Source organism: Loxodonta africana, chromosome 12 (genome assembly GCF_030014295.1).
Source record: "Loxodonta africana isolate mLoxAfr1 chromosome 12, mLoxAfr1.hap2, whole genome shotgun sequence".
NCBI lineage: Eukaryota > Metazoa > Chordata > Mammalia > Proboscidea > Elephantidae > Loxodonta > Loxodonta africana.
In genome coordinates this window covers 56,469,233-56,479,425 of record NC_087353.1, presented here as the reverse complement: position 1 = coordinate 56,479,425, position 10,193 = coordinate 56,469,233, and the positions used below count along the sequence as shown (strand labels likewise).

The window sequence follows — 10,193 nt, the reverse complement described above, 5'->3', positions numbered from 1 at the left end:
CAGAAATGCCCCCAGTCCTTGAGCCTGAAGCCTCCTGGGACCTCAGCCCCTGCCCACAGCCTCAAGCACACAGTCAGCCTCCTCCCCAGACAGGGAGCTTTGGCCTGGTGGGGGGGAGGTAGAGGACAGATGGGGGACCTCCCTTCGCTGGTGTTCCCCCACCACCCCGGGGAGTGCCCGTGACGATGGACCAGGCAACGTTTTATTCTGTAAATAAGGGCGCATGAGTCGGAGCTGACTTGGCCCCAGCTAACACCCTGCGCCAGGCCCCGATAAGCAGCACACAGGCCCGATGGCCCTGACTCCTCACTGCTAACCTGGGAACACATGGTCACTAGTGAGTGTCCCCATTTACAGAGAAAAGAGGTCAGGCGGAGGATCCCCAAACACTTAGACCCGAGATCATAGCATGAGTCCTTCTGACTCACAGCCCAAGCCTGTAATGACTGGGCCCCACTACTGTGCCCACCCTCTTCCCTGTCCTCCTCCCCACTTGTCACAGAGGGCTCAGGCAGCCACTCATTGGTTTCAACCAACTTTTTTTTCCCCTGCTTTAGTTATTACTTTTTTTTTTTTTGTAAACATATCTATCATACAACTTTTGCCAATTCAGCTTTAATGGGTATACAACTTATTGACAGTACTTAACAATAATAGGCTGTGCAAGGATCCCCTTAATCAATGTGATCCTTCCATCACCATTTACCTCCCTTTCCCCATCCCTCTAATAAACTTTGGTCTCTATACATTTCCCTTTCCTTGTTTTATATAAGTGAAGTCATGCGACATTTGTCCTTTTGTGACTGGCTTATTTCATTCAGAAAAATGTCTTCCAGCTCCATCCATACTGTAGCATGTATCAAGACTTCATTTCTCCTACTGGCTGAGCTGTATTCCATTGTATGTATATACCACATTTTGTTTATCCATTCCTCTGTTGAGGAGCATTCAGGTTGTTTCTATCTTTTGGCTATTGTGAATAGTGCTGCAGTGAACGTTGGTATACAAGTCTGTGTTTAAGTCTTTGCTTTCAAGTCTTTTGGGTATATACCTAGGAGTGGAATTGCTGGGTCATATGGTAGTTCTGGAAACCCTGGTGGTGTAGTGGTTAAGTGCTATGGCTGCTAAGCAAAGAGTCGGCAGTTCAAATCCACCAGGCGCTCCTTGGAAACTCTATGGGGCAGTTCTACTCTGTCCTACAGGGTCACTGAGTCCGAATCGACTCGACGGCACTGGGTTTGGTTTTGGTTTTTATGGTAGTTCTATTTTTAGTTTTTTGAGGAACTGCCACACTGTTTTCCACAAAAGCTGTACCATTTTGCTTTCCCACCAGGAATGGATAAGGGTTCCAATTTCTCCACATCCTCACCAACATTTGTTATTTTCTGTTCTTAATCTTAGCCATCCTAATGTGAGTGAGATGGTATCTCATCGTGATTTTGATTTGCATCTCTCTGATGGTTAATGAGCTGAGCATCTTTTCATGTGTTTGGTGGCTATTTGAATGTCCTCTTTGGTGAGATATCTATTCAAGTACTTTGCCCATTTTATGATTGGGTTATTTGTCTTTTTCTTTTTAAGTTGTTGAAGTTTTATACATATTTTGGTTATTAGATTCTTGTCAGATATATGGTTTCCAAAGATAGTCTTCTGGTCATAAGCTTGTCTCTTAACTTTTTTGGTTATCTTTTGATGACTAGAAATTTCTAATTTCTATGAGGTCCCATTTATTTATTTTGTTTTTCTGTTTGTGCTTTTGTTATTATATTAGATAATCCATTGTTCAAACAACTTTTTCTTAAAACCTGCTGTGAGCTGGACGAAGGGGCCAGATGGACCAGTGAGACCTGGGGAAGGAAAGCCAGGCAGGCAGGAGGGCTTTGCAGGCGGGTGGTAAGGGCAGCACAGGGAGGGACTGAGCAGGGCTGTCCAGGGTGGGTCAGCGAGGGTTAGCCAGGAGAGCTACAGACAGCCTTCACATTTCTGGTAATACTTTCAGCACTATGAGCAGCATCTTCAAGAGATGCTTGCAGCAGGTACTGCAACCAATTTAGCAGTGGCCATAGTACCTCGAGTTGTTTTCTGCAAAATAGCTATAATAACTGCCCTGAGATCCTAGATCCACGACGAACTCTTGTGGACGCAGAGGGGCCAGCAGGCTTCTTGGGCCGAGTTTCATGTGACTTCTGCCGCATTTTAGGTAACTCCCGCCGAACTTCACGTAACTCCCGCCGAATTTCACGTAACTCCTGCCAAATTTCACTTTCATATAACTCCTTCCGCATTTCGCGTAACTCCTGCTGCATTTCACCTAACGCCTCCCTCGTTTCACAGTCACGTTCACCTAACTCCTGCCGCATTTCACCTAACTCCTTCTTCATTTCACGGTCATGTTTATGTAACTCCTGCAGCATTTCGCCTAACTCCTTCCGAATTTCACAGTCATGTTCACCTAGCTCCTGCTGCATTTCATCTAACACCTTCTGCATTTCAGTGTCACGTTCACCTAACTCCTTTCGCATATCACCTAACTCTTTCTGCATTTCCTGGACATGTTCACCTAACTCCTGCCGCATGTCACCTAACTCCTTCCGCATTTCGTGGTCATGTTCACCTAACTCCTTCCGCATTTCGTGGTCATGTTCACCTAACTCCTTCCGAATTTCACCTGACTCCCGCCGCATTTCACCTAACTCCTGCCGCATTTCACCTAACTCCTTTCGCATTTCACGGTCATGTTCACCTAACTCCTTCCGAATTTCACGGTCATGTTCACCTAACTCCTTCCGAATTTCACGGTCATGTTCACCTAACTCCTTCCGAATTTCACGGTCATGTTCACCTAACTCCTTCCGCTGTTCACCTAACTCCTTCCGCATTTCACCAAACTCCTGCCCCATTTCAGCTAACTCCTTTCGCATTTCACGGTCATGTTCACCTAACTCCTTCTGCATTTCACCTAACTCCTTCCGCATTTCACCAAACTCCTGCCTCATTTCACCTAACTCCTTTCGCATTTCACGGTCATGTTCACCTAACTCCTTCCGAATTTCACGGTCATGTTCACCTAAATCCTTCCGCATTTCACCAAACTCCTGCCTCATTTCACCTAACTCCTTTCGCATTTCACGGTCATGTTCACCTAACTCCTTCCGAATTTCACGGTCATGTTCACCTAAATCCTTCCGCATTTCACCAAACTCCTGCCCCATTTCACCTAACTCCTTTCGCATTTCACGGTCATGTTCACCTAACTCCTGCCGAATTTCACGGTCATGTTCACCTAACTCCTTCCGCATTTCACGGTCATGTTCACCTAACTCCTTCCGCATTTCACCAAACTCCTGCCTCATTTCACCTAACTCCTTTCGCATTTCACGGTCATGTTCACCTAACTCCTTCCGAATTTCACGGTCATGTTCACCTAACTCCTTCCGCATTTCACGGTCATGTTCACCTAACTCCTTCCTCATTTCACCAAACTCCTGCCTCATTTCACCTAACTCCTTTCGCATTTCACGGTCATGTTCACCTAACTCCTTCCGAATTTCACGGTCATGTTCACCTAACTCCTTCCGAATTTCACCTGACTCCTTTCGCATCTCACCTAACTCCTTCCGCATTTCACCTGACTCCTGCTGCATTTCACTTGACTCGTTCCGCATTTCACCTGACTCCTTTTGCATTTCAGTAGGAGAGTGAGCCGAGTCCTGTGGAGGTGGAGGGCAGGTCAGGGTCAGAATATGAGCTACATAGGTGTGACCCAGGTCCTGATCCAGCTAAGACCTCCCAGGAAAACAACGCTGAGCCCCCCCCCCGCTTGGGAAAATAAGACCCATTTGCAGAACCCCTCATGGGAACACTTTCCGTTTCCCCCCAATACCTCTACAGACAGGAGGGAGCTGGCCCGTGGCTCCCGCCCCCATGGGTGTATCTGGCTGTTATAGGCTGGTTTCTGGGCCTGGTGCCAGGCACACTCAGGCTCCATCAATGTCTTTAGTTGAGGGCAGGAGGCAGTGCCAGCAAGAGTGCCCACCTCTAAGAGCTTGGGAAATCCCCCTTTCTGTCAGGGCAGCTGTGACACACACAGGCCCACACCTAAACCAGGGGGAATTGGGTGATTGTAAAAAAAAAAGGGGGGGGGGAGGGACGGGGAGGGTGGCCATGAGTGAAATGGGCTAGACAGGCAACCTATAACAATAACAAAATACTCCAGCCACCCTGGTGTTGAACCTTATAATCAAGCTCCACCCCATTCTCAGCACCTCGTCCCTCCTCCCCACTCAATTGGAGTCCAGACCCAGGTGCCTGGGACCAGACAACTGGCAGACCCTGTTCTGTGTCCTATGCTGTGGGATTGGACACCCCTCAGCCTCCCTGGGGCCTCAGTATCCCTCACCCGTGCATGGACCTACAACACAGGTGTGTCCTGAGGAGTTAGGAGGTATGCAAGGATGTGTCCAGTGTAAGGGATGGGCAGGCCTCGGTAGCACCATTACCATGAAACCACCTACTCCACCCAAATTGTGGGGAGCATGGGTGTGGGGACATCTGACCTGGAGCCAGATACGAGGGACACAATGACTCACCTGTTCAGGTCCTGAGGATTCACTTTCTTTTGAATCAGGGTGTTCATCTGAATTCTCATTCTGTGAAGAAAGGCAAAAATTGGAATACTCTGATCCTTCGATCCCAAGTGGTCCTGAATGTCCTCAGTGTCAAGCAGTAGAACCCAGATCCCCTCCCCTTCACAGCACAGAGCTGACAAACATGGGGTTGGACTTCTTATCATTCTGGTCCTCAGAGCCCCGTCAACAATGTTTATCTGTGGAGGTGACAATGGCACTCAGGCCTATATGTTTCCCCTTCCCAGAGACGAGTTATACGCACATCTACACACACACACACACACACACACACACACACTCGTAATACAGGTCAGACTTGACTGTGCACACACAGACATATGCACATCATGGTAGGCGTGCTGGATCAGCTGGTTAAACCGAGAACTCTGGTTCCCAGATACCCTACCCTCTATGGTCCCAGTGAGAGTTGGCCTAGAGAGGAACTTTGGGGGCTGGGAGGCAGATGTCATTTCTGTAGCCATTCCTCTCTGTGGTGGTGACACAGAAGTAGGGGTGCCCAGTGCAGTCCATGTGCATCCTGCTGCTATTCCATCTTGCCGATCCTGCAGGCCCACAAAACCCCAGAACACCCCCAAAACTCAAATGGATCCACAGAGGCTGGAGATGCCCCACAGATTCCCGTGCGCTCCCGTGCCATGGTCCTAATCTTGTGACTGGGGGCACTTGGACCCTAGATATTCTGGATGGTCAGTGCCACCCCCAGACTTAGCTGGCCGTGTTTTTACACACAATTTGAGTCACTCCAAATCAGCAATGGCACTATACTGTCAGTCCGGGGTATAAGGCAAAGGCAGCACACAAAAACCAGTGGGAGCAATTTGTTCTCCAGGCCACTCTCCTGGAACCAGGACAGTCATTAGTTGGGGTCATTGTCCCCCATTTCCTCCCCCAGCTGTGAGCTGGCCCAAGGGGGATGGTCTTTTTAAGACTCAAGAGTTGATACCTATGATCCACCAGGAGCTGAAAAAGCTGGCAGAGAAGGGAGTGGGAGACTGGCGAACAGAAATGTCCCCAGCTCTTGAGCCTGAGGCTTCCTGCACCTCAGCCCCTGCCCACACCCTCAAGCACTTGCTGGTGCTTTCCTTCCTCCCCTGTGACCAAGGCCTATCCTCCCTTTCCTTAATGCTCTGCCATTGGGTCAGGTCCCTGGGATCCCTTTCTGTCACAGCAGCTGTGCTACACACAGGCCCACACCTAAGTCACAGGAAGTTGGAGTGATGGTAAAGCATGGGGGAGGGAAGAGGATGGGGGCCATGAATCAGAATGGCCTAGGCAGGCAACCTACAATGATAACAAAATACTCCCAGGCTCCCAGGTGTTGAACTTTACAATCAAGCTCCAGCCCATTCTTAGCTCTTTGTCCCTCCTACCCATTCAACTGGGGTCCAAACCCAGGTGCCTGGGACCAGACACCTGACAGTCCCTGATCTGTGTCCACATGCTGTGAGATTGGACACCCCTCAGCCTCTCCAGAGCCTGAGTATCCCTCACCTGTGCACGGACTTAAAACAGAGATGTGTCTTGGGGAGTTAGTGGATGTGGGAGGATGTGTCCAGTGTAAGGGACTTTGGTAGCATCATCACCATGAAATAACCCACTCCTCCAAATTATGAGGAGCAGGAGAGTGTGGATATCTGACCTGAAGCCCGATACGAGGGAAACAATGACCAACCAGTCCATGTCCCCAGGGTTCACTTTCGATTATGTCATAGAATCTATCTAAAATCTCATGCTGTGAAGAGAGGCAGAAGTTGGGACAACAGCCTGATTCTTCTCCACCCTGGGTCCAAGGTGGCCCTGAATGTTCTCAGGGTCACACAGTAGAAACCCCCCTGCAGCTGTCTACACAGCCCAGAGATGACAGACATGGAGAAGAACTTCTTAACCGTTCTGGTCCTCAGGGCCTTGTCAACAATGTTTATCTGCTGTGGTGACAATGGCACTCAGGCCATTATATGCTCCCCCTTCTAAGAGACAAACTCTATGGGGCAGTTCTACTCTGTCCTATAGGGTCGCTATGAGTCGGAATCGACTCGACGGCACTGGGGTTTCTAAAAGACAAGTTGTATGCACACATAAACACACAAATACTTACATACAGGTAAGCTCTCACTGTGCACACACAGATATATGCAACCTGTGGTGGGCGTAGTGGGTCAGCTGGTTAAGCTGGGAACTCTATTTCCCAGATATGCTACCCTCTATGGTCCCGGTGAGACTTGGCCTAGATAGGAACTTGTGAGGGGCTGGGAAGCAGAAGGCATTTCTGTAGCCATTCTTCTTATTGTGGTGATGAAGAGGCAAAGGTGCCCATCTCGGTCCACTTTGCATCCAGCTGCTGTTTCTGACTGCTGATCCTGCAGGCTCACTGGGCCATTACTTCACCCCCAACACTTGAATTGACCCTCCAAGGTGGGAGGTATCCCACAGATTCCCCATGAGCTCCTATGACATGACCCCAATCTGGTGGCTGGAAGCACTTGGCTCCTGGATAGCCTGGGTGGTCAGGGCCACCCACAGAATCTGCCTGGCCCTGACTATACAAACAATTTGAGTCACCCCAAATCAGCAATACCACTATACTATCAGCCAGGGTGTGAGACAAAGGAAGAACCACACAGGCCAGCAGGAGTAGTTTGCTATCCAGGACACCATCCTGGAACCAGGACAGTCGTTAGGCCCTGGACGACTACATTGGCAAAAGTCCCAGAGCTCCCTGGGGCATCTGGTTGACCCCATGTGTGTGCAGGAGGCAGGGAGCAGATAGAGGATCAGAGGCACTCCAACAGGGAGAGATACACACAGCTGCTGGGTCAGTCCTGGGCCTTCCCAGTCCGACCCAGGCACTGGAGGAGAGCTTAAAAATCTTCAAGGAAAGCACTCTAAAACTTTGCCCACACCCAACCTCCAGGCTTGCCGAGGTTAAGGGGGCTTCTGGGATTAGTGATTCTTCCAAAATCTAACTCCTTTCCAGACCTTCCATCCTCCAGCTCCCCCAAAATCATGCAGATCTGACTTCTAAACTAACTCCCTTATCCCATAAGCACTCATTGTTACTTGGCTCCCCTGACTATCCATGACACACACACCAAGAAACATCTAAAGCACATGCCTTTGCACACACAGACACAAACACACACACACCTAGAAATGAACACAAATGACATGCCTCCTCACAAACACACACAAAAGGAGCTGCCCCCAGAATTTATCTCCAAGGCCAAAGTTATGCCCCCATAACCAAGACTGGCTACATCATTCGTGGGACACAGAGCAAAATGAAATGCAAGATGACATGTCAAAAGTTATTCATAATTTTAAGTTGATGACAACAGAGCATTATACCAACAAAACGTGGGCCTTTCTGAGTGTGGGCCCTTTTGAGCATAAGGCCCTGTGCAGAAGCCAGCCCTGTCTATGACCCCAGCCCCCCAGGTACCCCCATGGCCCTGGGGAATCTATACAATGGGATCAGCAGGGCTGGTGGGCACGTTTGGGGAAATGGGATTCCAGCGCCCCACAGTTCTCCCATCACTTGCTCTGACTCACCTCGCCAGACTCCATGGTGGCTCAGAGTTCCAGAAGACAATGCCTGGTGAGGAGGGACAACTGTGAGGAAAAGTGAGCGATGACTGTTCCTCTTCCCCACCTGCTGGGGAGTCCCTGTGGCTCAGTGCCCTCAGCTCCCTCCCTGTGATGTCCCCACAACCAAACCGGGCTTTGTGCCTGGAGGAGCCCAGGCCTCCACTGGGACAGTCACCTTCTCCTCCACCAGACAGACACTTTGTGAGTCTCCTCCCCGTCCAATCTGCACAAAACCCAGCTGAGGTTTCTCCTCCCAAAGCGAGGCCAGCTGATTTAAGTGCAGTAGAGGGAGGGGCTCGTGAGGGTGGAGTCTCCTCAAAGCACGAGACAGAGCTGAGTGTGTGAGCGTGAGTGTGCCTGTGTGAGAGAGATAAAGAGACAGAGGTATGAGGGGCATCTGAAGGGTGGGGACTCTTACAATCTTTTCTCTGACCTTGGCCCCTCCAGTCTCTGAGCTGCCAGGAACGGGCTGCTTCCCCCCAACCCCCCCTGCCAGAGGGAGGGAGGGGCAGAGGGAAAGTGCAGAGTTGGGAAAGGAGGTGAGGAGAGGGAAGGCAGCCACGTGGAAGTCAATGTATAGGTTAAGGCTGACCAAGTCTCTTACATGGAGCTGCTTCCCAGCTAAGAGTCCAGAGAAGGTTCCGGTCTACCTTCTTGGTTTGGGATGTGACAGGACCTGCAAGACCATGAAGGTGGGTCCCCAGACCCGAGACCACCACCTACACAGTGTGGGAATGGCTGGCAGTGATATGACTGCCTGAATGATGCCTGGGCCATGTCATGCACAAGTTCCACCTTTTGCCTGTTCTGAATAATGCCACTATGAACATTCGTGTACAAGTTTTTTGGTTTTTCTTTGTTTTGTTTTTTAGTCAGTCGTTGGAAGCTTTTATTATTTCATTGTATTCTAATGATTTTTTTTCCCAACTTCTCATCTCCAATTTTTACTGTTGTTGAAAACAGACACAGTAAAACATACACCAATTTTCCTGAGGTTTACCCTTCAGCCAAAGATTAGGCAGGCCTATAAAAAAAACAATAATACTCATAGCTCAACCATAATACAAAAGTAAATGGCACACCAGCCCAGTGGCAAGGACAAGAAGGCAAGGGTGGACAGGAAAGTTGGACGAACGGAAATGGGGAACCCAAGGTTTAGAAGGGGAGAGTGTTAACATTTTGCATGTTTGGCAACCAAAGGCATAAAACAATATGTGTATTAATTGTTTAATGAGAAACTAATTTGCTCTGTAAACCTTCGTCTGAAGCACAAATAAAAAAAAAAAAGATATCAAGCAACATACTGCATTGGGCAAATATGCTGCAAAAGTCCTCTATAAAAAAAAAAAAAAACCACCAATTCAGTAATTTTTAAAATACGAAATAGTTTTTATTGTGAATAAGGGTAAAAATACACTTACCCAGCTAATTCATAGACCTTAGGAAACATTGCTTTTCATGACCTTGTCTTTAGGTAAAATCCAAGTCAAATTCCGATTAACTCCAACATTATTAGGGTAAATTTCTTGAAAATATTGTAAGATTATTTCTTAAATTTTCCGTTGCACCAATTAGAATTGACTTTTAAAGGTGCTTCTCAGCTATTGGAGCCCTGGTGGCACAGTAGTTAAGAGCCATGGCTGCTAACCAAAAGATCAGCAGTTGGAATCCACCTGCCACTCCTTGGAAACCCTACGGGGCAGTTCTACTCTGTTCTGTAAGGTCACGATGAGCAGAATCGACTCAGTGGCAAAGGGTTTCTTCTTTTCTATTTGCTATTAAATTTATTTCCTTGTAGGTGAAGAATTTTAATGACTTTTCAGAACAACATAAATGTTGTTTATCATTGCTGAAAAACTTGATGACTTTATTGTGGTGATCATTTTTGTTTGTTGCATTGGTACTAAAGACATAAATCCTTCACCAGATGAGATTAAACACACCAGCAATCAGAGTGTC

The 10,193-nt window shown here is 48.4% G+C and overlaps 1 protein-coding gene across 3 annotated transcripts; it reads right to left on the bottom strand.

The window, feature by feature from the left end:
- Window positions 1–216: 216 nt before the first annotated feature.
- On the bottom strand, window positions 217–8,551 carry LOC104846622 (golgin subfamily A member 6-like protein 7). Of its 3 annotated transcripts, none has more exons than XM_023557465.2 (4): window positions 8,199–8,551; window positions 4,590–4,649; window positions 2,960–3,710; window positions 217–2,743 (listed from the first exon to the last, which is right to left on the bottom strand). In XM_023557465.2, the coding sequence occupies exons 1-4, from the start codon at window positions 8,211–8,213 to the stop codon at window positions 2,094–2,096; spliced, it is 1,476 nt and encodes a 491-aa protein (XP_023413233.2). In that variant the 5' UTR covers window positions 8,214–8,551; the 3' UTR covers window positions 217–2,093. The 3 variants fall into 3 exon arrangements, with proteins under 3 accessions (XP_023413233.2, XP_023413225.2, XP_064151519.1); XM_023557457.2 differs by having other exon boundaries at window positions 217–3,710; window positions 8,199–8,241; window positions 8,410–8,549; XM_064295449.1 differs by having other exon boundaries at window positions 218–3,710; window positions 8,199–8,547.
- Between the last annotated feature and the right edge of the window lie 1,642 nt (window positions 8,552–10,193).

Bases quoted from the DNA above. Each gene is read 5' to 3' on its own strand.
- LOC104846622 (XM_023557457.2), bottom strand. The intron at 3,711-4,589 runs GTGAGTCATTGT...CCACCTCCACAG, and splicing joins AATCCTCAGGACCTGAACAG to GACTCGGCTCACTCTCCTAC.